This window comes from Rhodotorula toruloides (assembly GCF_000320785.1).
Source record: "Rhodotorula toruloides NP11 unplaced genomic scaffold Scaffold7, whole genome shotgun sequence".
NCBI lineage: Eukaryota > Fungi > Basidiomycota > Microbotryomycetes > Sporidiobolales > Sporidiobolaceae > Rhodotorula > Rhodotorula toruloides.
This window is the reverse complement of record NW_015622967.1, coordinates 647,046-674,225: the sequence shown is the minus strand read 5'-3', so window position 1 is coordinate 674,225 and position 27,180 is coordinate 647,046. Positions and strand designations below refer to the sequence as shown.

At 62.0% G+C, this 27,180-nt stretch overlaps 11 protein-coding genes across 11 annotated transcripts; 7 read left to right on the top strand and 4 right to left on the bottom strand.

Annotated features, from left to right (window-relative positions):
* Positions 1 to 661: 661 nt before the first annotated feature.
* RHTO_07661 (protein of lipase, class 3 family) lies at positions 662 to 2,761 on the top strand (the record flags this gene model as incomplete). Its single annotated transcript, XM_016421317.1, has 11 exons — positions 662 to 752; positions 814 to 819; positions 970 to 984; positions 1,135 to 1,239; positions 1,305 to 1,373; positions 1,445 to 1,499; positions 1,584 to 1,603; positions 1,681 to 1,916; positions 1,989 to 2,240; positions 2,317 to 2,349; positions 2,423 to 2,761. 11 exons carry the CDS (start codon positions 662 to 664, stop codon positions 2,759 to 2,761), a joined length of 1,221 nt encoding a protein of 406 aa, XP_016274438.1.
* Positions 2,762 to 3,159: 398 nt separating this feature from the next.
* On the bottom strand, positions 3,160 to 5,314 carry RHTO_07660 (protein of unknown function DUF3431; the record flags this gene model as incomplete). The annotated part of the gene is made up of 5 exons (XM_016421316.1): positions 3,160 to 3,286; positions 3,355 to 3,413; positions 3,494 to 4,576; positions 4,632 to 4,916; positions 4,973 to 5,314. 5 exons carry the CDS (start codon positions 5,312 to 5,314, stop codon positions 3,160 to 3,162), a joined length of 1,896 nt encoding a protein of 631 aa, XP_016274437.1.
* Positions 5,315 to 6,484: 1,170 nt separating this feature from the next.
* On the top strand, positions 6,485 to 8,685 carry RHTO_07659 (uncharacterized protein; the record flags this gene model as incomplete). Its single annotated transcript, XM_016421315.1, has 9 exons — positions 6,485 to 6,624; positions 6,680 to 6,787; positions 6,850 to 6,911; positions 6,967 to 7,250; positions 7,301 to 7,470; positions 7,528 to 7,582; positions 7,641 to 8,165; positions 8,230 to 8,333; positions 8,388 to 8,685. The coding sequence occupies 9 exons, from the start codon at positions 6,485 to 6,487 to the stop codon at positions 8,683 to 8,685; spliced, it is 1,746 nt and encodes a 581-aa protein (XP_016274436.1).
* Positions 8,686 to 9,191: 506 nt separating this feature from the next.
* On the top strand, positions 9,192 to 10,225 carry RHTO_07658 (uncharacterized protein; the record flags this gene model as incomplete). The annotated part of the gene is made up of 6 exons (XM_016421314.1): positions 9,192 to 9,384; positions 9,464 to 9,531; positions 9,604 to 9,695; positions 9,758 to 9,863; positions 9,930 to 10,121; positions 10,193 to 10,225. The coding sequence occupies 6 exons, from the start codon at positions 9,192 to 9,194 to the stop codon at positions 10,223 to 10,225; spliced, it is 684 nt and encodes a 227-aa protein (XP_016274435.1).
* A 378-nt stretch (positions 10,226 to 10,603) lies between these two features.
* On the bottom strand, positions 10,604 to 12,088 carry RHTO_07657 (uncharacterized protein; the record flags this gene model as incomplete). The annotated part of the gene is made up of 4 exons (XM_016421313.1): positions 10,604 to 10,895; positions 10,962 to 11,458; positions 11,523 to 11,629; positions 11,692 to 12,088. 4 exons carry the CDS (start codon positions 12,086 to 12,088, stop codon positions 10,604 to 10,606), a joined length of 1,293 nt encoding a protein of 430 aa, XP_016274434.1.
* Positions 12,089 to 12,785: 697 nt separating this feature from the next.
* On the top strand, positions 12,786 to 15,100 carry RHTO_07656 (uncharacterized protein; the record flags this gene model as incomplete). Its single annotated transcript, XM_016421312.1, has 8 exons — positions 12,786 to 12,799; positions 12,895 to 13,405; positions 13,464 to 13,637; positions 13,704 to 13,794; positions 13,857 to 13,923; positions 13,995 to 14,732; positions 14,803 to 14,949; positions 15,016 to 15,100. 8 exons carry the CDS (start codon positions 12,786 to 12,788, stop codon positions 15,098 to 15,100), a joined length of 1,827 nt encoding a protein of 608 aa, XP_016274433.1.
* Positions 15,101 to 15,451: 351 nt separating this feature from the next.
* On the bottom strand, positions 15,452 to 16,936 carry RHTO_07655 (uncharacterized protein; the record flags this gene model as incomplete). The annotated part of the gene is made up of 4 exons (XM_016421311.1): positions 15,452 to 15,862; positions 15,926 to 16,422; positions 16,487 to 16,559; positions 16,634 to 16,936. The coding sequence occupies 4 exons, from the start codon at positions 16,934 to 16,936 to the stop codon at positions 15,452 to 15,454; spliced, it is 1,284 nt and encodes a 427-aa protein (XP_016274432.1).
* Positions 16,937 to 17,255: 319 nt separating this feature from the next.
* On the top strand, positions 17,256 to 18,116 carry RHTO_07654 (uncharacterized protein; the record flags this gene model as incomplete). The annotated part of the gene is made up of 2 exons (XM_016421310.1): positions 17,256 to 17,523; positions 17,575 to 18,116. 2 exons carry the CDS (start codon positions 17,256 to 17,258, stop codon positions 18,114 to 18,116), a joined length of 810 nt encoding a protein of 269 aa, XP_016274431.1.
* An 89-nt stretch (positions 18,117 to 18,205) lies between these two features.
* RHTO_07653 (uncharacterized protein) lies at positions 18,206 to 20,794 on the bottom strand (the record flags this gene model as incomplete). The annotated part of the gene is made up of 5 exons (XM_016421309.1): positions 18,206 to 18,447; positions 18,503 to 19,616; positions 19,687 to 19,915; positions 19,998 to 20,141; positions 20,211 to 20,794. The coding sequence occupies 5 exons, from the start codon at positions 20,792 to 20,794 to the stop codon at positions 18,206 to 18,208; spliced, it is 2,313 nt and encodes a 770-aa protein (XP_016274430.1).
* A 264-nt stretch (positions 20,795 to 21,058) lies between these two features.
* Positions 21,059 to 22,147, top strand: RHTO_07652 (V-type H+-transporting ATPase 16kDa proteolipid subunit; the record flags this gene model as incomplete). Its single annotated transcript, XM_016421308.1, has 6 exons — positions 21,059 to 21,121; positions 21,272 to 21,284; positions 21,383 to 21,465; positions 21,659 to 21,907; positions 21,997 to 22,027; positions 22,098 to 22,147. 6 exons carry the CDS (start codon positions 21,059 to 21,061, stop codon positions 22,145 to 22,147), a joined length of 489 nt encoding a protein of 162 aa, XP_016274429.1.
* Positions 22,148 to 22,632: 485 nt separating this feature from the next.
* RHTO_07651 (Ras-like guanine nucleotide exchange factor) lies at positions 22,633 to 27,039 on the top strand (the record flags this gene model as incomplete). The annotated part of the gene is made up of 6 exons (XM_016421307.1): positions 22,633 to 22,977; positions 23,039 to 23,154; positions 23,215 to 26,290; positions 26,350 to 26,568; positions 26,627 to 26,728; positions 26,788 to 27,039. 6 exons carry the CDS (start codon positions 22,633 to 22,635, stop codon positions 27,037 to 27,039), a joined length of 4,110 nt encoding a protein of 1,369 aa, XP_016274428.1.
* Positions 27,040 to 27,180: the final 141 nt, after the last annotated feature.

Genomic DNA, 27,180 nt, shown 5'->3' with positions numbered 1-27,180 from the left:
GATGAGACTGAAGGGAAGGCGAGGAGGGCGACGAGCGTGTGTTCGCGCTGCTCAGCCGCGTGTAGCAGTGCACGCGCGAGTCCAGCAAGGTCAGCGAGAGCGAGAGAGGCGCGAGCAACGAGAGCAGGAGAGGAGGAGGAGAGGAGCGCGTCTGTCTCCGTCGGGGGATTTCAAGATGAGCACCGCCTCGGAGTGAGTGATCGCGCAGCAGCAGCCAACAGCAGCGGTGGTCGTCGGTGGAGAGGGCGCAGCAGACGGTGAGCTTGTCGAGTCCCGAGTCGAGTGTGGAGCAGCGAGCGAGAGAGCGCGTTTGTCCGGTCGAGGACGAGGAAAAGGAGGGTGGTGGTCGACTTGGCAATGAATGGAGAGGGGAGCTCCGCGGATGGGCGTCACTTGGCGGCGGCGCGGTGAGTGTGTGGGTGTAAGAGGAGTGCTGTGGCCAGTGAGGCGCCAGTGCGAGTGGCAGTACTGCAATGTAGAGTTACAGTACTTCGCCAGTGAGCGAGGTGTTGTTCTTTGTGAACTCGACCGAGGGCGGACCGGAGGGGTTGTGCTGCGGATGCCTCTGCTCCGCCAAACAAACCACCCTCGTCCTCGTGCTCTGTCTCTCTCTCTGTCTCTGTCTCTCTCTGCCCAGTCTGTTACCACAGCGCCACAAACCATGCGCACAACGCTCGTCGCAGCTGCAGCCACAGCAGCATTCACCGCAACCGCACTCGCACAGTCGCCCGCAGACGTCTCGTCCTCCCAGTGTGCGCAACGCCCTCCCTCCCTCTCCCTCTAGCTCGAACTGACCCTCGCTCGCACACACAGACTGGCGTGAGTAAACCACCCTCCTTCCACCCTGGACCACCGTCATGCGCGCGCCGGCACCTCTCCCTCCCCTCGTCTCGTCGCGCGCTTCCTTGGCCCCTCTCACGCGCTGACCACACCCCGAATCGCACCCGATCGCACCCACTCACTCAACAGACGAACGCTACCATGGTGCGCTCCATCCCTCCCGCTGTCCTACGCTCCGTGCAGCACGGCTGACTCTCGAGCACGCCCCCGTTGCCGTTCAACCAACACCGCCTCCGCCTCTTCATCTCATCTCGAATCCCCCCTTCTCGCTCGCATTTGTTCCGTGATGCGCAGGCCTGCTTTCTATGGCCGCGTACTCGAACGACCCTACGACCGTCTGCGCGCAGACGTTCGACCAGGCGGCGTTGACCTCTTCGTTCCCTAACTCGACCGAAGCTCGTGCGTCCCCCCCCCACCCCCCCTCCCTCCTCGCCTTCTTTCTATACTGACGAGCGTGCGTGTAGCCTGGACTCTGATCCAGCAGTTCGGACCGACCGCGATGGGAACCCAAGGTTTCTCCGTCGTCATTCCCGGTTCGTCTCCCCTCCTCCCTTCCCCTTTCCCTCATTGCGCCTCGCTGACGCTCGTTCGTACGCCCGCGCAGAGATGGACAAAGTTGTCATCGTCTTCAAGGGAATGTTTGGCTGGGAATCCACCTTGTGCGTCCGACGCGTCGAGGTCGGTGTTGTTGAGTTACTGATCATGATTCTTCTTTTTTCTTTGCGGGGTTGATGCGTGCGCAGTAATGACTCGACTGTCAACAGTGCGTTCCTCCCTCCCTCCTCGCGCGCGGAAAGAGAAGAGAAGGACTCGCGGCTGACACCTCTCGCTGCTCCACAGTCGGCACCCTCCTGAACCTCGGCCCGAACTGCACAGACTGCACCGCCCACGCCTCCGCCACAGCCGCCTACCTCGAAGCGCGCCAACTCACCAACGATTTCGAGCTCGAACAGTACTATGTCAATACCACCGGTCACCAGTTTTCGGTCACCGGACACGGGTGGGGGGGGATGCTTGCGCAGGTGGCGGCGATTGATCTTGGGTGGAGGGGGTTGGTTAGGTGGAGTCATTCGCATGTGAGTTCGCGCGAGGAGGAGCTTCGAGGAGAGGGAGTTCCTTCGCTGACGCTCGGAACGCTCTTCGCGCAGGGCGCCGCCCGCGTCTTCAACCCCCCCGCCGCCGCACTCTACAACTCTCTCTTCGGGGGCGAAGCAGGCCAACGAACCGTCGCGAACGACGACCCAGTCCCAACCTACATCCCCGAGTCGGCCAACTATACCTTTACGCTCCAGGGCTTCCACATCACGGGCAATGGAACGAGCAACGCGACGTATGGGTATGATTATACGGTTTGTAATGACCCGACGAACCAGGAGTGTGCGGGGACGGTTGGTGGGAACGTGAGTCCCCTCATCCCAGTTTGCGAAGGACGAGCTTGGAGCTGATTTTGTCGCCGTGCGGGATTGACGCGCGCAGTTCACCGACCATCTCGCCTACTACACTCCTATCGTGCGTCCCCCCTCCTACCCTCCCTTCCCTCACCCTCCCCTCGACTCTCGCTGACCTTCCTGGCCATGCGCAGGGCATGTGCGGCAAGCCCTACTGGGGCTCAAACGACACAGTCGAAGCCTCGTTCCAATCCACCGCCTCGCAGGCGTTCTACGCCACCGCGACATCGACTTTCGTACCGCCCACCCAGGCGGTGACTACCTCTTCGACTTCCTCGTCCGCCTCTTCCTCCGCCGCGGCGAGCGACTCCTCCGCAACGAGCGCGCAGACGGCGACGGCCGTGACGGGCGCGAACGCGGCCGCGTCCCCTTCGGCCGGCGCGGACCACTCCAGCGGCGCGTCTTCGGCGTCGGTCGGCGCGGCAGGCGGACTCGTCGCCGTTCTCGCCGCGGGATTGGCGCTCCTCGCCTAAACGTCTCGGTTCGACACACTGCTTGACTCGACTTTTCGACTTTCCTTCGGCTCTCTCGCATCAAAGAGACACTCTTTACCCTTTTTCGCCTCGACCTTCTTCTCGCAAACCCGACTTGCCATTCTCCGCTCGCAAACCCAACGGACACTCCCCCTGCTCACTCCAATCACTCGCTTCGTTTTCCCTACCATATCGTACAAGCGATCCGACTCGCGCACAACCAGAGTCGAGATTGATAGATCCGCCCTCTCCTTTTCCCTCGCACAGACCCGCACACGTAGCTAGTCCCTCTTGTTCTGCACCTCTCTTGAAACACCTGTTCATGCTTCCCCCCTCTCTCTCTCACGCCCGCGAAATATCGTCTAATGCTTGCAAGCCCTCTAAGCTACTCGCTCAGTTCAATCCCAACACTGACACCACCCAGCCTTCCACCCATCGTCCGCGCATTCAAGCGCGATAGAGGTCGAGGAGCAGTGGAGGAGGAGCGGCCAGGCTCGTTCGAGGGCGTGGCCGAAGGCGGGGTTGCTGCGTGCGAGCGAAGCGAGAGAATCTCAGCTTGCTATCGAGGGGGAGAGGAGGGGAAGGGGACGCACGAGCGGTTTGAGGGACCGGAGGGGGACCAGGCGTCGTGGATTGGGTCGTCGTCTGGCGCCTTCGCAAGCCGATTCACCGCGAAAGTCAGCGCGGAAACGACGGGAGAGAGGAAGTGGGAGAGAGGAACGCGAGGCGCACCTCTATCACGTCCCGCAAGCGCTCATACAGCCCTCGCTCGTTCCGCCTGATCCTCTCACGGCTGACCACGAACTGGCCTGACCAAGTCTGCAACACCCTATCCTCCTCATTCCCCTCCCTGCACTCGTGTCCCTCGACTTCCTCAAACACCTTCTTGAACCCGCCATAGACCGCGCCTTGCTCCGAGTCCTTCCCGCAGAGGTTCGTCAAGTACTTGCTGAGGGATACGAACCCCGTTCGCGGGTTGAGGGTGTAGAGCAGACGTGTGCCGGCGATCCAGTCCCATGCCATGTGAGGTTGGAGGAAGAGGGTGTGGTGTGCGAGTGGGCGGGCGTCGGGGTTGAGGGAGGAAGGAGTTGAGGGGTCGTAGCGCGCGATGAGGTGCTCGAGGTACGTACCCCCTTCGCGGCCGTAGTTCGGGAGTAGGTGCACCTCGTCCGTTCCCTTGCGGAGGACGCCACCTAGTCCAGCCCAGAGCGCGTCCTGGGTAAGGTTGCCTTTATGATAGACGATCGTGCGGCGGCGGGACTGTCGGATGAGAGGAGCGGTATAGACTCGTTCGAGGTGGTCGGAGAATAGGGGGAGGGGCTTGTCGTAGTGCGCGACGACGATGTCGAATGTCGAGGGGTTGATGGCTTGCATAAAGATGAAGAGGGCGTATGGGAGGAGAAAGGCGAGGCGGAGGAGCGGGTGGGTGAAGGCCGAGGAGGAAGAGGACGGCTGGTCGTCGTCTTCGGGTTCTAGCGTAAGTCGAGACGGCTGGTAGGCAAGGGCGATGAGCGCAATGAGGATGCCGAGGAGTGTGGTGAGAAGGTAGGGCGACTCGGCGGTCTTGGAGCCGGTCAGGACAGAGAGGGCGATGGCGGATGCCGTCGCGCCCGCGTAGACGGACGTCATGAGCGTCGAGCTGGGCGCACCGGGTTGCGCAGTGCTGAGAAGGAGAAAGGCGTGCGCGAGGAGGGCGAAGAAGGGAAAGAGGCGCTCGTACGTCTGGCGGCGGTAGACGCCGTAGGGCACGGCCGATTCGTGTAGGCCGAGGGGGAAGAGGGCGAGGTAGGTGACGACGAAGATCGCCAGTGACCGCTGTGGAATGGACGTGAGTATCGCGAGACGGGCGAGACGGCTATTCTATGCGCACCAGCCCCGTCTCTCCCGCCAACTCCGAGGCCGCCTGCTCGTCCACCTCGTGTTCAAGCTCAGCAACATGCTCCCGTGACAGCTGCTGCGATGCTCCATGTGCCGCTGCACTCAGAATCGCCAGCAGAAGCCCGATGCCGTCGACGAGACCCGCGACGAACGGGAGACCCGCGAGAAGGGCGAGGAGGGCGAGCGTAACGAGCTGTCTCTGACGGTCCGAGGGCTTCTCTGGCGCTTGGAGGGGCCGTAGGTAGGCGACAATGGCCGAAAAGGCCGGAACGAAGACCTGCGAGGCGACGAAAGGTCAGCTGGACGCGGTCGAAAGAGGAGTTGGCCACGCACCTCGACACTCGTCCAGAGCCACAACTCGTTCCTCCACGCCGCAAACATCTTCGACGTCGTCTTTGCCACGTCCAGCGCCGCAATCGCCCAGTACCGCCTGCTTCGCTCGCTCGGAATCTCCGCCAAAAACGCTCCTCGCTCTTCGCGCGTCGCCGCCAGCCATCCAGCTCGAGCGAGTCCTGCTACGACATACGGGAGCGACGCGAGGAGAAGGATCCGCTGAGTCGGCTCGTAGGCGATGACCGAGAGGAGGTAGTTGGCGGCGGTAAGCGAGATTGCGAAGGCGAGCGGGAGGAGCGGGTGCAGCGGCTGTAGCTGGAGAAGGAGTTTGGTCGAGTGCATGCTCGCGCATGGCTAGAGTGGCAGAGAGGCGACGGCTGGGATGAGGTTGGTGGTTATTCCCGACGAGCTCCCGAACACGGCGGGGACGGGGGCTTGGCGACTAGACAAGTTTGGTCGTGATCAGTTGCGGGGCAAGAGCGACCAAGCCTCGATTGCTTGGCCCGTGAAACAGCGTGGTGTGCGAACGACAGGAGCTTGTCGTGGACCGAGCGAGGAGGCGTCGAGGTCGTCCGCACGAATCCACCTCGCCGGACAGCGTAGCTAGCAGGCAAGCGGTCTTGATCAGCTCAGTCGACCGTCTCCAGCTCCAAGCGCGCATGCTCAGCCGCGTTGTCCAGCAAACCACCGTCCCTCGCTTCCTACGACTCCGCCCGTCCGCCAGTTCAACCGCGCCCGAGGATGCCGGGCCGATAGGTCCGTTGTGGTGAGCACGACGATACGAGCCGGTTCGAACTAGGCAGCAGGTGCAGGGTCAAGGGGGCTGACGACGCATTTGTCGAGACGGGCAGAGGACGAGGAGGAGGCGCAGTCTGCACGACTGCTTCCGGCCTGCTAACCGCAAAGGGCGTTCGTGGGATCTGTGCGTGCCTCGCAGAACACTGCCAGCAGGAATCTCCTGCTTCGCCATCGCGACAACCGTCTCGAGTCGAGACTTTGCATCTCGCCTTGCTCGATTTGCTGCTCACGGATGGATATGGACGGCTTGCAGGGTCGCACGGACGGATGCAGAGACAGCGGCCTACCAACGTAGGGTCGTTCGCGGTCGCTGTGCGAGTAACGACCGGTTTTTCTCTTCCGCTTTGGCTCGCTTGAAGCCTGTTGCGCCCCGCTGCCACCTGATTGACGTCGCATGGCACGAGCGGTTGCAGCAGGCGCCGGCGCGAGCGCATGCGCGGATGTCCAGCGCAGCCAGCCTTCTCTCCCGCAAGGCTTCCGCTTTCCGCAGACCCCCTCTATCTTTCGATCAGGACATGCTTGCCTTTCGATCGAATTCTCCCGGAGATCCACCTCGATCACATCTCCGAGTCTGCTCCTGATGCGACCTCGCTTCCCTTCGAAGGGACTTCGTGGGAGACGGCTGACCCTTCCGGAGGCTTGGCCTCCTTGCTCGCTCTCCTTCGTCGCCCTCCCTGACCTGTTTGCGGGCTTGCGTACTCACTCACGCATGCCATGAGTGCTCTCCCGGCTACGCCGGCGGGAGCGAATCCGTTCGCAATTTATCTCGACGCGCTCGAAGCCCAGCTGTACCCGTCCGGGGGCGCTCACGGCTTCGCCGCGCGAGCCTATGTCCTGCTCGCTGTCTGCGCATAGTGAGTGCTCTCGTCCCGCTCAGACAGAACGTAACTGACGGTTTCCTTAACGCAGCGGGATTGTAATCTCAGTTGCGTACGGAGCGGCTCTGCTTTGGCGGTCGCGGCGAAGAGGGAAGCCGCTATGGGTTGCGCGCAAAGTGGACGGATACCTCACCCTCAAGTGCGTTCCATCTCATCAGGATGCGAACACACGCCCGCTGATTGTTGATCCGTTCATTGCAGTCTCGCCTTCTTTGTTCCGGCAGGCGGCGCCGTCTGCTGCGCTTTCATGCTCGCCTACACTTGTGCGTTAGTTGATTCGTCGACGAGGACGACGCACTGACCAGGCTCGCCTTACAGACCTGCAATATCGCCTCTTCACCCTCCCCTCCCATCCTTCCTCCTCCCTCTACCCAACAAACGCCTTTCGACCGTACTGCTGGATCCCGCTCGTCCTTCACGGCTACAGCGTCGCCGCCGCCTCGGCGCAAGCTTGCCTCGTCGTCTCGCACCGCACGAGCGCGTTCTCGAAGCGACGGAACTCGCTCCTCTCGTCCTCGATGGACTGGTCAAGATTGGCAAAGCCGGCAGTCGTCAACGCCATCTTCTGGATGGGTCTGCTGTTCTTCCTCCTCGTCCTCCTCGTACGTTCCGCCTGCCCCTCGGCACTTCCAAGCTAACTTCTCATTTGCAGATCCCCGACATCCTCTTCTCCATCTCGTGGTCCCGCACCTACTCCAAGATTGCCTCTCTGGAGTCGTACCTCGTCCAGCAGACGTCGAACCCCAGTGCCGGTGTCCTCCAGCTCGTCCACCTCGGCGAGTTGTTCGAGGCGATGAAGGCTGCTGCGGCGCACACTTGCCAGTGCGTCGGGTGCTTTGTACCAGCTTGCGTCTCGTTGCTGACGGATTTATTGAGCAGGCACCAGCAAGCGGTCGTCGCCGCCCTCATCTTCGCACCCGTCTTCCTCGCTCTCGTGCGTTTCTCCCGCCTGCATTGCGTGCGCACAAATCGCTGACTTGTCTATCTCGCAGATCACGTCACTCGCTACCTTCCTGCTTTGCCGCCTACTCCGCCAGCAGATTCGCTCCCGCAGCGTCCGCCGCTCAATCTCGGTCGGCTCTCCCTTCCTCCTCAGCACCGCGTCGCCAGTCAGCGCTTCTGCTGACGCCGGCCTCGTCAGTCCAACCGAAACGATCGCGATAAACCCGCTCGAGGTTCAGATTCATCTTCCTTCGTCCATCCGCGACTACGGCGGACCCTGGTCGTCGTCCGAGAAGGCAGACAAGCTTCATCCGCCAAGTCGACCCAGTACCAGTCGACGACCAAGCAGCCTCTCTTTCGGCACCCTTCCAGCCATCCCGACTTTGGCTCGACTCGGCTCAAAGGCCCGAGGGTTGTCCGCCAACACCGTCTCAACCCTTGGGCTGAAGACGCCGCTTGCGGAGGATGTCGAGGCAGATGTTGGGTTCCAGCTGGCTGTTGCGGCGAACCATGCGGCGGGTCGAGGGGACGAGACGCTCGACGAGCTGAAGCGGGCGAAGCGGGACTTGCAGATTGTGCGTTCGTTCCGCCTTTCCTCCCTATCGATCTGGCTGACTAGCCTCGATACGTCGTCCGCAGTGCGCGACCGTCGTCCTGCTACTCACTCTCTCGCTCGCCGCCGAGAACTGCTGGAACGTCGCCTACATCGTTCCTACGCCTTATCCCGACCTGAGCTGGGCTTCGTGCGTCCGCTTCTCAACTGTCGACTCTAGCCGGTATTGACGACTCGCTCGCAGCGTCGAAGCGGCCTTCTTCCTGCCGCCCTGGCTGTACGCGACCATATTCTCCGTCGGACCTACCCTCCTCCTCGCCAGCACCCTCGCCACCTCGGCTGCGTCGCCCTTCTCGCCTACTACTTCTTTGTCGACACCGACACCGCATGAGCTACGCAGCCCTCCAGCACTGTACCTTCCTCGACAGATCAAGATCTGGCGGCGGACGGAAGTCACGACGAGCGAGATGGTCGAGGTTCGGCAGGTTCCGACGGCGCCTCATCCGCTGGGCAAGCATTCGGCTGCAGTAGACTTTGTATGAGTACTGACCTCGTGTGCGCGAACACTGTTGCGAGAGTACCTGTTCAAACCGATTCGCCTCACCCTGACCTTCGCAAGTTGGTATCGCCTCGTTGATCTGCTCGCCGACTCTGCTCGCGCTCTGCGCAGCTCCAGGCAGCTCTTTTTGAACGCTACGAACGACCAAGCGAGCGGACCTGCCTCGGAGACACGGCTTTTCCGGCCCAGGGGCTCCGCAGTGTGCTCCTCTTGTCCTCTCCTCCTCTCGCTCGTCCCACGACCCATCTGCTCGAGCGCCAGCGGTAGGAGGGCAGCTATCGAGCTCGTTGCTTGTGTCCGAGGGTGCTGATATAGCCTGCGACGCTGTCTTCGCGCGCCTATTTCGTCTCACGACTTTCATCGCTCGAGCCCGCTGCGCACACCGAACACGGTCTTGCCAGGCAGTCAGGTGCGCTGAGTGGGCCTCATCCTATCGCCTGTCGTGTTGCTCACCCGCCTTCACCAGCGCAGCCACGGCCTACTCGCCGCATGCGACCCTCTGCCTCCCTCGACCCCTCGGCGTCTCCTCTCCGCCTCCTGTCCATCCTTTTCCTTGGCTTCTTCCTCTGCTCGACACTAGCAAGCGCGGCAGCGATACCTGCCCGGCGGGAGGCGGAGGAATGGCAAGCTTGTAGGCCCAGGTTCTCGGGATTGGTGCAGGAAATTCGCAAGACCGGGCAAAGTGTGTTCCCTTGAACCTCTTTGCTGAGCTCGAATGAGGGGTTGTCATGCTGGAGCCCTGCTGATAATCTGACTTGCAGGAGATATCGCTTGGACGGCCGTGCGAAGTGACGGCTCGAGCAGAGGAGCGCAGGACAAGATTGCTGTCGTACGTCTTGCTCTCGCTTAAATAGGGCCGCCAAGCAGCTCATGACTGAAAGCTTCGCTTCCGCTCACACAGGTGCGGAAAGCCCCTCAGAAAGGCGAGCCGCCCAACCGTAGACTCGAATGGTTCGTCGAGCCGACGCACGAAGACGGTTTGCACAGCATCTCGTGCGTCCTCCCCGTCTCGCGACCCCATTTCTCAGTATTTGTGACACGCTTTGACGCTACAGGTCCGCAACATACCCTTCGGCCTGCCTCGACCCGGCGTCTGGCTCCTCCTCTTTCGCTCGCAACGCACAGTCCCCGCTCGCCGTCGGCTGTCCATCCGCTCATCCTGTGCGTCTCCTCTATTCATCACGCTTGTCCCGAGTCGCGTATCCTGGCTCTCCGCAACGCCTGCAGTTCCGCATTGTCTGCTCGACCTGCGACGAACACGAAGATGCGGCGGAAGGCTGCCTCTTGCAAAGCGCCTCCACCGGCCTCTGCGTTGAGCTCAAGACAATGTTGGCGCGGAGCAAAAGCGTTCAACTGGGCTGGGCGGAATGTGCATGGCCGGCAGAGCGGAGTGCAGACTGGCCAAGGGGGGACAGAGGGGTCAGTCCTGCTCCTTTCTTTCGGCTTCCTCAGCTTCGCACGACTAACAGTTGTTCGCTTCCTAGATACAGCACAGGCAGCAGCAGCTGTGGGACATTTCCTAGACTTCTAGACGATACCTCGAAGACCTGCGCACATGGATTCCCTCTCCTCCGTGCGTGATCATACCCGTACCTCTTAGACAGACACTCTGGCTGCTTGCCATCGCAACAATAGACGTTCGTTAGCTCTCGAGCGTTGCCCTTTGCAGGATTCGTTTCGAAATCTTGCGTGGTTGCTCGGCAGCCTCCGCCGGCCGCCATGCTCTCCTCCCAGTCCTCAGCTCAGTCAGCTGGCGGCTGGTCTGACGCCTCAGGCGTGGAGGTGGACCTAGCGACGTCGTTGCTCAGCTGCGAAGGTTGGAATGGCTCGCAACTCTCGTAGACAAGGACATCAAACGAGTGACAGTGTACGCGATACAGGCTAAAAAAGAGTGACAACAATCATACCCGACGCTCCGCCGGCGCCTTGCGAACCTTGACCATCCTGGCATCGTCAAGACGGACAGCCTCGTCCTTGACCTGCGCCAACAAGCGCGCCTGCTTGTCCTTGGCCTTTTGCGGGCCGTTCCAGACGGGGATCGTGCAGTTGCGCCCGTCGGACCAGTACTCGAACGTGAACCAGAAGTCGTAGCCGCAGTCGGGACCGTGGCGGAACGCGTTTTGCTGGATGAGGATCTTCTCCCAGTTCAGCCGCGCCGCTTGATTCCAGACGGGCTGCTCCTTGGCAGTGAAGCTGCGAGCAGAAGCGAGAGTCAGGCGCACGCTCGAAGCTGCGAGACAAGAAGGAAGGAAAGCGCACCGGTTGAGAGCGGACTGGAGAACGACGACCTTGGTCGTCTCCGTCTCCCACCAGTCGACCGCCTCCTTCGTGCCGCCGTACCAGCCACCCTGCAGCCGCTCAGTCGGGTCGTTCGGCTGCATGCGAGTCGCATTCTGAACGTAGTCGAGCTCCTCCTCGAACGGCACCGTCGTGCTGGCCAGCAGCAGCGTGTCGTTCGGTACGTCGGCGTAGATCTCGTCCAAGTGCTTGCCGAGGCCGGTGAAAGGGTGCGGGACGTTGGGCTCGCGCAGCGAGCCCGCGTCGACCCACATGAAGTACTTGGAATCGTACGGGTTCGCCTTGGCGACCTCGTTGACGAGCCAGGGCTTGGCGGTCCAGATGCCGTAGATGTCGTGGACGTGCATCCAGTTCTCCGGGTCCATCTTGTTCTGACGGATAGCCCATTCTTCGCCGCCGAGGTTCTCAAGCGGCGGCATCTGGAAGGCGGTTGGGTAGGTGCTGTTGATAGTGATGGGCTGGATACGCAAGTGATCAGCGCGTCTGTCGCATCACGAGGAGCGAGGCGAAAGCGGAACTGACCTTGTCGCCTCGCAGGCCGGCGATGTAGTCGTGCTGGTCAGGCGAGCAGTAGAAGACGATGGGGATCTCCACCGTCTCGAGGAAGTGCTTGATCCAGACGTGGTACTCTGCGAGACGAACGAGGCATGAGCGCCGCGCGAGAGAGCACAGAAGAAAGCCGGCAACTCACCGTCCACCCGGTGCTTCTTGCCAGAGTCGACGCGGTAGAATCCCGAGACGATCGTAACGTCGCTCTGAAGACCGTAGTGAACCTCCGGCTCAAGCTCAGGCTCCTCGACCTCCTCGACGACCTCTATCCGCTCCTCCTCCTCTTCCCGTACGGCGGCGCTCGGGACGCTAGGGTAGCGGAGTCCGAACTTGTTCGGCAGCGACCTGACGGTATCGAGGTCGAGTCGTCGGATGGGTGGTGCAAGAGTGGAGTGGCTGAAGACGAGGACGCAGAAGAGGACGAGGGATACGAGCCATCCGAGGCTGATTCGGGGGAAGCGAGAAGGGATCGCTCCTCGAGGGAGGGAGGGCAGTGGCCGGTAGCCCGCGGTGGAAGGAAGGAGTGACGACACGGTCATGGCGGACCGGTAGAAAGAGAGCACAGCCACAGAAACGAACGAGCGAAGCGAGTGAGGAGACGAGGAGAGAGAGAGAAGAGAGCGGGACGACGCCCAGTAGCGGCGAGCGCCCGCCCTTTCTCTCTCCCGGAGATGCCTGCGTGCAAGGGACAGACAGAGCTATCGGTGTGATCTGCGTCCAGCCCCGTCGTCTCGGACGGGTCGAGAGGCAGAAGTTGCCTCCCCGTCCTCTCGCCATTCGCAACAACCTCGACTCAGTGCCACGCTCGCCTCGTAAGACGTCCGTACGAGAGCGGCAAGCCCGTCCGTCGAAAGAATCGTGGGAAAAGAAGCGAGGGAAGAAGCGAGCGAGCGAGGCCAGGCGCTGTCTTACAGCCTGGGCGGGACAACAGCCTTGTGTCCGCTGTCGCCGGAGGGCAGCCCGGGCCTTGTTCTCGCACCGTAGCAAGCGAAAGTCGCTGAGGAGGCTTGTTGGCGAGAAGAGAGGAGGCGCAACTCGTCACCACACGACCTCTCGCTCGCTCAACGCTTCTTGCAGGCTGCAGAAAGCCCGGCTGTCTTTCTTGAGTGCTGCTGTGATCGCGAAGACCAGTCCGCCTTGCTTGCGCCGCTGCGACGAGCCGTCGACGTCCCGCCCCGCCTTCCCACACTCCTCCGCTCGCGACCACTTTGCGACTCGCAGAACGCTCGCTGAGCCATGTCCCGCCGTCCGTGCGTTCAAACACCTCTCAGCGAGCATATCAGCCTGTTTGGCGGGTTGCCCGAGGCGTCAAGCTGACCCTGGACCTTCGCTCCCATTCTCGCAGGTCCATCGTTGTCCCGCAGGACGAGGACTTCACCGTCGGCCAGACGGGCGTCGCCTCCTTCTCCCGGACACGCGACACTCCCGCAGTTCCCCAAACACCGCTCGTCTCGCAGACTGACCGCGAACTCCTCGACCTCCCGCCTCCTCCTCCGCCCGACAAAGACACCGACTCGTCCCGCTCGACCGGCACCAAGCTCCCCCAGAAACCTCAGCCGCGGCGAGCGAGTAATGCGGGAGCGTACAAGCGCGGGTCGATGGATTGGTCGCGGTCTGACCGCTCAGGGTCGACGTTCCTCCCTTTCGGGTTCTTCTCGTCCTTGACCGGAGGTGGCGGAGGAGACACGAAGGGACGGTACGAGGCCGTCTCGCCGATGGCGCCGAGAAAGTACGGCGACAAGACGTATGTCGAGCTGAACATGGACGACTATGCGGAGGGACTGCGGTTGAGTGCGGGCGACGATGATGAGGACAATAGCAAGATGCGAAGACAGAGTACCGGAGTCGGGCAGTTTGTGCGTATCGCTTCGACCAGCAAGCCATTCGAGCAGGACGCTGACCTTGCTCTCGCAGTTCGACCAATTCTACCCTCGCGAAATACGCCGCAACCGCCGCACCTACGAACGCATCATCCTCCTCGGCCTCGCCATTGTCGTGCTCGTGCTGTTGCTCTCGGGCGGAAAGAGCGGGAATGGGCGACCGAGCATGTTGGAGAAGGCCAAGATGCGAGGGGCGCGGCGGAAGAACGTAAGTCTCGCTCCACTTGCTCCAGACGGCTAGCCACTGACGATTGCTGAGCGTACACCCTCGCAGCCTTTGCGGAGTAACATCCCGCTGCATTCGTTCCGGGCGAACTTGAAGGATGGCGCGGGCTACGTGACGAGTTTCCCCTACGGCGGCCTGAGTACGTTGTCCTGCCCATGTCTGCGATACTGAAAACGTGTTCTGACGCCCTCCCATTCGCAGCAAACCAGCTTATCGAGATGTTCAAGCTTGTTCACGTTGGGCAGCGGCTGGACCGAACTGTCATCCTGTGCGTACTGCTTCTTCCCGCTGCCCTGCAATGTACAGTCGCTAACGACGCTCTCGATTCTGTTTCGACAGCACCGAGCTGAAGGCTACGCAGTCGGAAGGCGGCGACGTTCTTCCCTCCGAGTTCTTCGACCTCGACTCGTTCGCCTACTACTCGAACGTTTCGCTCGTCCAATGGAAGGACGTCAAGATACCCGACATCACCGGGACGCAGCCGGAGGAGCTGTCATGCTGGGGCTGGCGAGACGAGCGGCCGCTCGCGCGGTACAACGTCAAGACGCACTTCTGGCCGTTCCCGGGCCAGCTGCAGGTCCCGTCGTCGGCTGAGACGTCCATCACCTTCCCCGGCATCGAAGTCCTCGCGTCGCAAGACAACACGCCTTGGCTGAAGGAATCGGCGACTCACTTGCACGGCTCGCGCGACAACTCGCCTCCCTTCCCCGACAAACAGCTTCTCTGCTTCGAAGACCTGTTTTACGTCCCGAGCGTCAAGTTTGTCGACGGCTCGCTCGACAAGACCTACTCGATCCAGGAGCTTCGTCCCGACGGACCCGTCTGGGACAAAGTCGGCCGGCACCTTCGCTTCAATTCGCACGTCAACCATATCGCCGACGAGCTCCTCGCTGCTCTGATTGGTTCGCGGAGGAAGCAGTACATCGGCGTGCACATTGCGAAGGGGAATTCAACGGGACGAATCTCGCAGGAGACGGTCGATGCGTTCAAGGCGGGCGTCAAGCAGGTACAGGCGGACTTGGCGAAGCTCAAGGGCGGCTCGAAGGGACACTTGCCTGTGCTCGTCGCGACAGACTCGTGCGTAGCGCTTTCACTTCCTCTCATGCTTCTCTCGCCGACCTTCGCAATTCGCGCTCGTCTCGCACAGCGACGACCCAGTCTTCCTCTCAAAGCTCGCCAAGCTCGGTTGGATCTACATCAACCATGGAGAATGGGCGACTCGCGCAAGGTTCGGCGGCTGGTACCCTGGCGTGCTCGACTCGGTCATCCTCAGCCGCGCAATCGGTTTCGTCGGGTGCGTTAGCTCTCACTAGGATATCTACAGTTCGCTGATGCTGACGCTTGCCTCTCGCTGTCGCAGTACGAAGGAGTCGTCGTTCAGCTCGATCGCCGCCCGCCGAGTCGAGACTTGGAACGGCGGACTCTCTCGCGTGTTACAGAGGTAGAGATCCGTACAGTAAACCGGGAAGTTGCAAGAGAGAAGCGTGTCAAGGACAACAAGGGCGGTAGACGTTGGTGAAGAGAGGTAGCAAAGATGCACTTGGGAGATTAGGCCGAACTGACCCAACCGAAATGCGTCTCCTCGAGGAGATGCCGCCCGAGCCAGTACGACACGAGCATCGCCTTGCCGGGGGAGGGGGGAAGCCGCGCCGCTCAAAAGGCGCGGAAGGCGCTGGGGGAACAGCCGGCGGAAGAGCGAGACAAAATCGGTTGGGTGTGCGGAGCCGGAGAAGTCATGCAAAAGCGAGGGGCTGGCAAAGCTGTCTGCGCCCGCGAACCCGACTTGGGAATCACCATTAGCGTACGCATCCGAGATTCTCAGCAGGCGTCGGGGCGGTCCAGGACGAGGCCTGAAGCAATTCGAGCGCCGACGCCGTGAGCGGGACGACTGAGTCCGACGGAAGATCGTCGCGAGGAAAGTCGAGCCCGGGAAGGTCGTCGTGATCGTCCTCCATGGTTGCGCGAATTTGCGCTCGTTGCGTCTCCGTGGGGAGGACTTGCGACCTGACTGCCGAATCGGGCAGCTTGATGAGGGCGGCGATGCTGTCGAACGAGACGGATGCGAGATCTTTCGAAGCGGCAGCCCACGTCGCGTCCTGCTCGACCAGCTTGTGAGCGCGCTCGACGAGCTTGCGCAGCGTAGATGAGTCGACGTCGTCCGTCAGGCGCCAGAACTGGATGAGGCAGCGCAGGAGGTTCTGTAGCTCCTGCAAGGCCGACGAAACATGGTCAGGTCCGTCCAAGAGGAGAAACGGAGAAGCCGGACGAACCGAGGTCTCCTCGCAGAGGTCGTCCGGGTAGCCCTGCTCGACTCGGTCGACCATTGCCCAGATCAGCAGATTGGTCGAAAGTGGCGTGATGACAGGCGGGAAAGTAGGCCTCGAGGCGGGAACGTCGCGTCGAAAGGCGATACCTTGACGTCGCGCGTCGTTTTCGTCGATGCCTTCGACGCGGTAGGTCAATGTGTCGAGACCCGCGTCGTCGACTCGTCTGAGAGCGCCATCCGTACGACGAAAGTCGCCGGTGACGCGGTAGCATGCGCCGCTCGCCTCGAGAGTCTTGTAGAACGCATCAAACGGCGGTCGCGCAGGGGGGACCTCAACGCGCTGCCTTTTCTGGCCTGTTACCGGCGCTTCCGCCATCTCGAGAATTGCGAGGCGTTCCTCCTGGTATTTGACTTCGCAGAGGAGACGGGCGACGCAAGGTTGACGGTCGGGAACGAGGTGGAGAAGCCGCGCATCGAGGTCCGATTGAACGGAAGTCGCGACTGCGCGTCAGGAAAAGAAGGGTCAACTCGACGAATGAATTCTGAGGGAAAAGGACAAACGTACGTTCGAGCCGATTGGCCTGGGAGTGGACATGGGCGTTCTTGGGAATGACCTTCGCACTGCTGAGGAACTTGATCTATGTTCGCGTATACCACCAAGATCAGCAACTCGCAGTCCACCCTCGCGATATGCAGAGGAAAGGAAACGTACCTCTGCTTGTCCTTGTAGCACCCACTGGCCGGAAGCGAGCTTCTCCCGCCTCGGAGCAAGGACGTGCGCAGATTGCAGAGATTTCGTCGCGGACGTGATGGCGCACTTGCGCACAAGCTTGACGCCCTCCTCTCCCTCCAGCAGCCCCTCCAGCAGCAGGTCCCATCGAGCCGTCATCTGCCACGAGGTTTGAATCCACAGCTCCTCAGACGGGTGTTCGCAGCAGTCATAGATGATGTCGGCCTGCGCCGCGCTGTAAGCCCAGGGGTCGGTGAAGCACTTGGTAACCATCTCGCGGGTCATGCTGTCGCAGGCAGCGCCGCATGCGCCGACCGAAGTCTGTGAGGGAGCCGGTTCTGCAAGTCCTGGTGTCGCTGCGGGGTGCCCGTCTGCCGTCTGGCACCATGAGCGACCGCGCGACATGGCGTGTGGAGAGAGGAGGGGAGGGGGCACAGAAGGCGAGACAAGCAGTGCGGTTATGCGAGGCGTGACGGCGAGCGAGCAGTGCACAGTCTGCTGTCAGCTTTGGGGCCAGCTTTGCTTCTGAAGCGGAAGCGAGTTTGTGCACGAGCGAGAGAGGCGACTTCATCTGTTGCCTCAGCACACCCGCTCGACTGCTCAGATGGTGGCGTACTGGCTCTGGACCGGCGACAAAGAACCTGCTGCACTCCGCGAAGACATCCTCGCCGCCCGCGATGCCGCCTGCGCGGTTGGCGAGACCCTCGACTCCCTCCACATCCATCCCAGCTATCGGAAGCCGTCTGAGCCGCAGATCTCGCAAAAGGACTATGACGAGGCCCTCAAGATCGCCCTCGAACTCATGCCAGGCGTCTCTCACCTGGAGCTCTCCCTCAATCACGAGACGAGGTTGTTCCCGTCGTCCTTCCGCAGTGCGTCCTCCTACTCGCGATCCACTGTGCCGAACTGACTCTCTATCGCAGACCTGCGCAAACTTGTACTGTCAGGTACAGAGTATGGCTTGATCCGACTTCAAACAACGATCATTCCGCCGCTTCCGCCTTCCCTCGAGTACCTTCACCTGAAGCATCTCGAAACAGCCGGCTTCTCCTCGATGTGCACCAATCTTAGGGTGCTTCTCCTCACAACTGTGACATTCTCTGAGCCAGACCACCTCATTCATTGCCTGAGGAACACTCCAGCCATCGAGATCCTTGGACTCAGCTACTGCGACCGAGGCTCCCTAACTCCGAGCGCTTTGGCTAAGATCCCTGCCACCGTCAAGCACGTCTACAGCAGCGCCTCTACTTCGCGAGAAGCCCTCGCTGCTCTTCCCGACACCGTCTCAAGTCTGACGTACGTCGAGCCCGCCCACCTCCTCACCCGTCTCTCGCAACTCAGCGACCTCTCGTACGCGTGCTTCAAAAAGGAGATCAGCTTCACGAGGCAGGAAGAGGGATGGAGGCGCGGTCCACGCTACCCGGTCGAAGCCTGGGCGAAGGAGAAACTGAACGGTATCGCTTGAACGCCGAATCCGCTTGGCAGCTTTCCTGTGTAACGTTGAAGTACTTTCGCACGCAATGCAGCGAGCAGAGCCGTGAGAACCGCTTCGCTTCACCCCTTCACGAGCGCTACGACTCCCCGACCGATCAAAACGACGCCGACAGGACCCATCACGCCGAACACCGCCACATCGCTCCACACCCTCCTCCCGCTCAATCGGCGCTGCATCTCCCTCTCTTTGCGCTGGAGGAGCGAGTCAGGCTCGTGAGGGTGGGCGGGTTGCGAGGACAGGTGAGGCGTGAGAAGGATCAGGCGTGGTCGGCGGAGGTGGAAGAGGATGAGGTAGCCGATGGCTGCGAGCACGACGATGTTTACTGAGCTCGAAGACGATTGTGAGAGCCGGCGCACCTGGGAGCAAGCATCCGCCAATCCCTCCGACGATGACCGCGCTCCACTGAGCCAGCCAAGCCGCTCCTTCGCCCTCGCCAACTCCTCCGCCTCCTTCCGCCCCTCGATCCACCCATCCTCGTGGAACATACACGACTCCAGCACCGGCAAGCGCCGTCAAGCCCCATACCACCGCTCGCGCAATCACCCTCCTCCACTCACTCACTTCGCCCGCTACGCCCGCAGTCGGTACGAAGTACGAGATGGCTCTCCGTACGCGCAAGATGCCGACGTGTGCGTGCGGCTCGAGCTGCGAGAGGAGCGAGAAGAGGACGAGGATCCTGGCGAACCAGAGACTCGCGTCTGATCGCGGCAGTCGCGGATCGGTGAGGAGGTTGGCGGCGGGAAGGAAGTCGGCCGCAAAGCGGAAGCCGAGAGAGCCGACGAGCGACCAGCCGAGGTTGAAGATCGCAGCGCCGGCGAGTCCGAGAGCGATCGCGAGAGGGTACTGATTCCGCTTCCCTTCGCTGGCCCCGGCTGCTCCATCTACGCCGAAGACGTTCTCAACTTGACTTGCGCGTCGCTGATGCCGCATGGCGGTGTTGGACGGCCGACGAAGGGAGGTGAGATAGAAGAACGTCTCGTGCGATGTTGAGAGTCCGCTGGCGAAGATGAGGAGGATTGACGGCCACAGTGCCGCGTCTTCGTCGTCGAGCCGGCCGCTGAAGAGGGGAAGAGAGGGTACGTTGAGAAGGGCGGAAGAGTTGGTCGAGGGCTGAGGAAGGTGTTTGTTGATATGCTTGATCCGCACGCCGAGGATGAGGAGCGCGATTGGCCAGGTCAGGAGTGCAATGCTCCACGGCGGCAAAGTGAGAAGCGCCGTCCACCGCGGTCGTTCGGAAGGTCCTGACGAGCCGGCACCGGGCATGTCGCTTTCGCCTGACATCGTAAGGCGAAGGTCAGGGGTCGAAACGGTGCTGAGACGCGTGTAGTGCGAGTATGACGGGCGGCGAGAGTGACTTGGAGCGCGAGAAGAGGAGGAGGTAAGGGAGGGAAAAGTCGCTGCGAGGCCGAGGACGGATAGGAGGGGCGGCAAGACGAGCGGAACGAGGAACTGCAAGTCGGTGACGCACGCCTGCATCAGTCAAGCGGTTGCGCAATACAGTCGCAGCAAGGCCGAATGACGAGAGACCCAGCGAACTCACCCAGACAGCGCAAACGACCGCGACTCCAGCTACTCTCCAACCCCTTCCCTCCTCACCCTCGCTCTTCCGGACATCCAAGACGCCAACCGCCACTTCCGCTGCGACGACAGCGCCCAAAGTCGTTCGGACGATCGAACCGAGCAGGACGAAGAGGGAGGAGAAGAGCTCGAAGAGCCTGTGAAGGCGGAGGCGGTGAGTCAGGAGGGAGGAAGTGAGTGCTGGATAGGATCTGAACGAGTTCGACATCGAAGGAAGGTATATCAGCAAGCCTGTGAGGCGAACAAGCCAATAAATCGCTTGAGCGAACTCACCTCGCGCCAACGTATCGCCCTTCGACGCCGATCACGACAGCGCCCATCCATCCTAGTACCGCGGCGAAAAAGAGGAGAGGGACGAAGAGGGCTGGAGATAGCGTCGAGCAGGCGAGAGGAAGGAGTAGCGGGAATGGTGAGAGGCTGATCCCTCGCACCCAGCAGCTCCGTCAGCAGCTAAGCAGGAAACCAAGATACCGGACAACGACTCACGCTGATGCGCACACCATGCCCGCAACTTCTCCAACACTTTTATCCGCCTTTCCCCCTCCTCCCGCTCCATCCTCCTCTTCCTCCTGCGCCGCTCGACCCTGACCGGCTCCACCCTCTTCATCCGCGAACTCTTCAAACTCCACCTCGAAACCCTCGCTCAGCGAATGCGCGTGCCGGCCCGTCCCGTTCCCACCGCCGTACATCCGTCTCGCGAGTTTCCGGCGCTGCTTCCGCAGCGCTTTTCGTTCGGATTCGGTAAGGGCGTGAGGAGTGGAAGATGAGGGGTCGACGTCGGCGTCGGCGTCGCTCAAGTCGGACGTGAGGGAGAGAGAGGAGTGGGAAGAGGAAGAATGGCGAGTAAGGGTGAGGGTCGATTCGCCTGTCGCTAAGTCTGGTCGAAGAGGCGGGATGGCTGAGTCGGGTAGTCGCTCGTCGTCTTCATCCTCGTCAGCTGGACGGCCTGCAGCGCCTAACACGCCTGTCGGAGTCTCCTGGATAAGGGGATCCGTCTCCCGTCCGTCCTGCCCGTTCTCCTGCTCGATGGGCGAGTCGACCGAGTACGGCTGCGGAGAATCCCGGCTCATCCTAGTGGAACTGCTCACGCGCCGTCTGGAAGCGTTGCGGGACGAGTTGGCGTGTTGGGCGATGAGGATGCGAGACGGAGTGGGGAAAGGGTGAGAGGGTTGTCGTTGTTGGCTGAGTGGGCCAGGCGATTCGTAGTAGTCGTGACAGCACTCGTGAGATTCGTCTCGCACAGCAGAGCGACCCAGCTCGAGTGGGTCCCATCCAACCCTCCTCATCGCTCGCTCTCACACCTCGACTCTCACCACCACCCTCGCCGACGAACGATGACGACAGAGCTGTGTCCACCTTATGCACCCTTCTTTGGCTTTGCGGGTGTCGGCGCATCGGTGCGTTTGTATTCGCTGTTTGAGACGAGATGAGGGGCGGACCGTCATCGGTTAATGAGGGGTGAAGGAGGCGGGCGTGGGATGCAGGCGCGAACGCAGCGATGCGACGAGACTGTCGGGAGCGTACTGACGTCCTCGCACCGCCTGCAGATGATCTTCTCGAGTTCGTCTCCTCCCTCCCTCCCTCCTCATCTATCGACCTCTTCCTCTCCTAGCTCGCCCTTGATGCCTGGCTGACCCGACGCGATGCCACACTCGCAGCCATCGGAGCGGCGTACGGAACGGCAAAGGCGGGAATCGGGATCACGGGGATGGGCACGCTCAGGCCAGAACTGATCATGAAGGTGCGTCTCTGCTCTCCTTCAACGTCAAGCCCCGTGCATGAACCAGCCCTCCGTTGAAGGAGAAGCTCGTACTGCGGGCGCGAGATCAGGGACGCGACTAACAATGCTTCCCTCCTTTCCTCCTGCATTCCTAATCGACCTTTCCTCGACGTCCTGTTGCTCCCGCCTACCTTGCCATGTCCACCTCCCACAGTCCCTCATCCCCGTCGTCATGGCCGGAATCATCGCCGTCTACGGCCTCGTCGTCTCCGTCCTGATCGTCGGCTCGCTCAACCCCTCAGACCCGTACCCTCTCTACGCCGGCTTCATCCACCTCGCAGCGGGGCTCTCGTGCGGTTTGACAGGACTCGCGGCGGGTCGGGCAATCGGAGTGGTGGGTGACGCGTGTGCGAGGGCGTATTTGAGGCAGGGACGGGTGTTTGTCGCGATGGTGTTGATGCTGGTGAGTGCGGGAGAAGCTGGGCGACCGCCCGTGTTCATCACAGAATGCTCTGAGCGACTGACCGGTCCGTTGCTATACACTCCGCGCAGATTTTCGCCGAGGTCATTGGATTGTACGGCCGTGAGTCTTCCTTCCTCCGCCCTTCTCCCACACCGAGCCAGCTTGACTGATCCGGATGTCCGCCTCGCAGTGATTGTGGCGCTGATCTTGCAGTCGAAGGCGTCCGAGGGCAGCTGTTGACGATCCCCCTCGGGTCTTTCTCCTCGTCGTCGACCATCTTCCGCCCGGCCTTGTGTAGAACTTTCCGCTCCGTGCGTTGCTTGCATCGTCGCTCGTTCGTCGTGCAGGCAAGTCTGAGCGTATGTCTCGTTCATTTAGTCTCCCCAGAGAGAGTGTTCCCCTGCGAGACTTTCCCTCTCCCTTCAGCCATCTCTCGCCTCGCACTCGTTGACAACCCGCTCCTTGCTCTCGCCAGCGGCGCGTGACTGCCTGCACTGGCTGCAGTAGCTCACTGGACTCGCTGGACTGCTGCACGATAGCCTGCGCAGTGCCAGCCCGCCGCGGCGTGCTCTCATCTCGCCGCCAAACAACTCGACCCCGGACAGCGTTCACGCACGCATCGCCGCGCTCGTGGGCCGCGTAACGGGCCGCAGACACTCTCAGAGGCCTGGCACGACCTCGTCAGGTCCTGAAGCGGACTGGGCGACACGCTCCCGCCGTCAACGATGGACCGCTCTCCCTCCCCTTCCTCCATCTCCGCTCGCGCACCCTCTCTCTCCCTTCCCTTCCTAGTCCGCGCCCTGCACACCTTCGACCCCTCCTCCCTCCTCTCCTCGACCTCCTCCAGCTCGTCACAGCAGATCCAGTCGTGTCTCGCGTTCGAGGCGGGGACCGTCGTACGGTGTTTGGGGAGGGACGAGAGTGGGTGGTGGGATGGAGAGGTTGTTGAATGGAGCGGCCAGGATGGTGAGGAGAAGGTCGGGAACAGGGGGTGGTTTCCGAGTAACTATGTTGAGGTGCTTGGGGTCGAGGAGGGTGTTGTTGCGGTTGGCGGAGGAGAGACTCGCGATGTGCGTTCAGTCCGACCAGGAGTGAGCTCACGAGAAGCTGACGCCGCCTTCCCTTGCGCAGGCCCACCTCTCACAGGCCGCCCGGACACTACTGCGCGCCATCGACCAGAACGTCGGCTTGCTCGATGCAGCAGTCGCAGACGGCAAGAAAGCGCATTACCAGCCCAGTACAGCCTGGTGCGTAGCTTCTGCGCGTTCAAGAGTCCAGCTGGTGGTTGACCTTGGATCCGCCCGCAGCTTGATCTCCTCCATCCGCACCGTCCTCTCCTCGACCTCAGCCTTGACGCGCGATTCCCCCGTCCTCCGCTCACACCCCTCGCTCGCATCAGCACGCAAAAAGATCCTCTCCTCCCTCGCCCACCTCGTCAACCAAGCTCGGAAGGCGTCTTCGCCAGCCGAAGACGTCGGACGCGAAGAAGCGGAGGATATGCGAAAGATTGCGGGAGAGACGGTGGCGTTCGTCAGGAAGTTTATCGAGCTGGCGGAAGAGAAAGGCGTGGTGGTGGATCTTGGAACAGCGTCGAACGGATCGTCCGCTTCGGCGACTGGGAAGGAGGTCAGGGCTGCGAAGAGTATGGGGAACTTGAGACGGCCGACGGTTGTTGCGCTTGAGAACCCTCAGGCAGGGACGGCGTTCCCGCTCCGCTCCTCCCCCAGGTCTCGATCCGCTGAACCCGCCCCGACTTCACCTCGAGCTCCGACTTCCCCTGCTCTCTCTACGACCTCCTCACAACTCACATTCCACACACCCTCTTCGCTCTCAACCCACCTCTCAACCCTGCACGACTCGCTCCTCTCGACCCTCGCCGCCTTGATCGGCCACGTCCACTCTCACTCGCGCTCCTCCTCTCCAGCAGCCAGTTTCGCCCGCCTCATCGACCTAACCCGCGAAGCAATCGAGCGCGTGCGAGACGTGTTGGTCGTGGTGGAGAAGGTTGGAAAGCTAGCGCCGCCGCTTTCGCCGGACCAGGAGAATGCGCCGTCTGCGCAGGCAGATGCGGGAGAAGGCTCGCCAATGAAGGTGCTCGCGAGGACTAGGGAGAAGTTGTATGAGGCGACGACTGCACTTGTGCAGGCTGCTCGAGTTGCGACTGCTCCCTCAGCCGCTTCCGCTCCCTCGTCCGCCTCTTCCTCCCCGCGCAAAAACTCGCTCGACTCGGTTCACACGACTTCCACCTCTTCGACCGTCTCGGACGCAGATCGCGCCAAATCGAGGAATCGCCGACGACGCGATCAGGACGAGCAGGAACGCAAGTTGCTGCTGAGCGCAGCGACGGCTGTTCTTCGAGCAGGGGGCGACTGCGTAGGAGCGGTCAAGAACGTCGTTGGACTCGTCGCATCGACGGTTAAAGGCGAGGATGGCGAGAGCTCGAGGTTCGAGGTCGTCTTGCCTCGACCGCGGGCCGGAGAGGACGAGCACGATGAGCGGCGCTTAGCGGCGGAGGAGAAACATGCGGATGCGCGGTCCGTCCGGAGCGTTGGCAGTGCGAGCACCAAGTACGCGGATGCGGAAGAAGACGTTGGTGGTTCGGTCCGGCCAACTTCAGCCATCGGCGCCCGCCAAGCTCCGCCTTCGTCGCCCGGCCTCGTCGCAGGTCCTCGGTCGTCGGTTGCGGCTGCTTCAGCCGCCATTGACGCGCGTCGCCGAAACTCGCACACGATCAGCATGCTTGGGCGGAAGGCGACGAGTTTGGGTTGCTTGAGGGACAGGTACACGGGTGATGGCATTGAGGATGCGCCCCTTGATGGCTTGAAGGGTATGAGCTTGGCGGAGGGAGAAGAGGGAGAGGAGGAAGACGAACGGGAAGCGAACACGACGATGGAGACGGAGCCGGCGTCTTCTTCCGTCGCGCACATCGACCATGCCAAGACGCCTTCGACGCCCATCGACTCGCCTGCCATCTCTATGTACCGCCAGCACTCGACCGACTCGACCCGCTCGCACCAGTCCTCGTCGCGCCACACCGACTTCTCGCATGCCTCGTCCAGCAACATCACGGCCGAGACGAGTCCGCGCAGCTCGATGCAGGCGACGAGCGCGAAGAGCGTAGCTGGTCACTCGCGCTCGCAGTCGAAGAAGAGCCTGGTGCGGACGAGTCTCGGGAGCGTGCGCGAGTCGCTTCCTTCCTCGCCCTCGATCCCTCAGACGCCGGGCGTCCCGACACCGGGCGCGACGCCGCGAGGATCGGTCTCGTCCAGCGGCCCCTGGTATCTTCAGCGCGACTACCTGCCGCGGGAGATCTCGTTCAACGCCGACGGACACGTCTCGGGCGGGACTTTGCCGTGTCTCGTCGAGCGCATGACCCTGCACGACACCACGATCGACGCCGCCTTCTCTGATACGTTCCTCCTCACCTTCCGCATGTTCACGACCCCTCTTGAGCTCGCGCGTCTTCTCTGGGCCCGCTTCGACCTCTCGCCGCCTCGACACCCCGAGACGGGCGCCGAGCTTTCGGCCGACGAGTTGAAGCAGTGGACGGCGCAGAAGCTCACGCCGATTCGCCTCCGCATCTACAACCTCTTCAAGACTTGGGTCGAGAGCTACTGGCTTCACGAGCAGGATCGCGAGATTGTCGACGGCTTGCTCGAGTGGAGTCAGGGGAGTCTCAAGGCGGCGATGCCAGCGGCGAGCAACCGCCTCGTCGACCTCGTCAACAAGCGGATCGCTGCGGCCGAACGGGCAGGCGAGGACAGCAATGGCTTCGTCCAGCACAGCAATGCGTCGTCGACTAGCGTCGGGTCCAGCTCGGCGTCGCACAGCGTCAACGACTCGACCTCGTCGCTGACTGTCTCGAACGCGACGCCCGCTTCGTCGATTCGCAGCGGTCTCGCAGGCACCGGCGGATTCCTATCTCGCATGCAGTCAACCGACAAGCTCAGGAGTGGCAAAAGTATAGCCCCGCTGTCGACAGCCCGGGTCTCCTCCGACTCGTACACGCCCGGATCGCCTTCCGCATCCTCCGCTCCCTCCCCCATCATCACCAAGTCGCTCGTCGCCGCCCTTCGTCCCGCCTTGTCCGGCCGCACCCCGCTTTTCTCGTCCGTCACTGAGGTCGACGCCCTCGAGCTCGCTCGCCAGCTGACCATCCTCGAGTCGCGCACCTATTGTTCGATCCGAGCGGACGAGCTACTCGGCTCGAACGCGGCGACGGGATGTGCGAAGGGTCCAGTCGAGGCCTTCAAGGCCTGCAACGTGCGCAAGATGAGCACGCTCAGCACGAGGTTGACGGGCTGGATCACGGAGACGATCCTCGGCGAGCAAGATCAGAAGAGGAGGACGGCGCTGCTCAAGTACTTCATCAAGGTCGGCGAGGTGCGTCCGGCTTGCTCGATCCTTCGCGTTCGACTGAACTGACTCGTGTTCCCGCGCAGCGCCTCCTCGCCCTCGCCAACTACAACGCCCTCTTCGCCGTCTTCACCGCGCTCAACTCGTCGACCATCTCGCGCCTCCGCAAGACGTGGGACGGGATCGCACCGAAGTACAAGGCCGTGTTTGACACGCTCAGGAAAGCGACGGACCACGGCCGCAACTACGCCGAGTACCGCCAGAAGATCCGGCAGGCTGTGCCGCCCTGCTTGCCTTTCGTCGGGGTGCGCTCGGCTCTCCCCTTGTCGCACGTATGGCCTCCTGACCTCGCTTCTCCTGCAGCTCTTCCTCACCGACCTCATCTTTGTCTTTGAGGGCAACCGCGCTGAGCGCTTGTCGCCAGTCGACTCGTCCCTCCAGCTCATCAACTTTGACCGCTACCACGTGCGTTACAACTCGTGGTTCACTGGTCCGTTCGCTGACTCGCTCCTTCTCACTCGCAGAAAATGGCTCGCATCGTCGGCGAGCTCCAGCGCTTCCAGTCGCCCTACCCGCTCGTCGAAGTCCCCGAGATCCAGGCCTACCTCTCGCAACAGCTCGAAGGCCTCAAGCGCGGCCAGGACGCCCAGTCGCTCTACCGCCAGTCGCTCCTCATCGAGCCGCGGCAGGCGCCCGGACCTGGCTCGTCCGCCGCCTCGATCATCAGCTCGAACGACGGCCACAAGCACCGCGACCTGTTCAACTGGCGCGGTTGAAGCGGCGCCCTTTCGCATCTATTTATGTGTCTCGTCCGCAGACTCTCGATGTTGTCCTTCTCTCTCCTTTGTTGGCATTTGGACCTTCGTCTCCTCTCGACCGTGAGCTCCTAGGCAAGGGTGGCCCTTGCTGCGTGATAG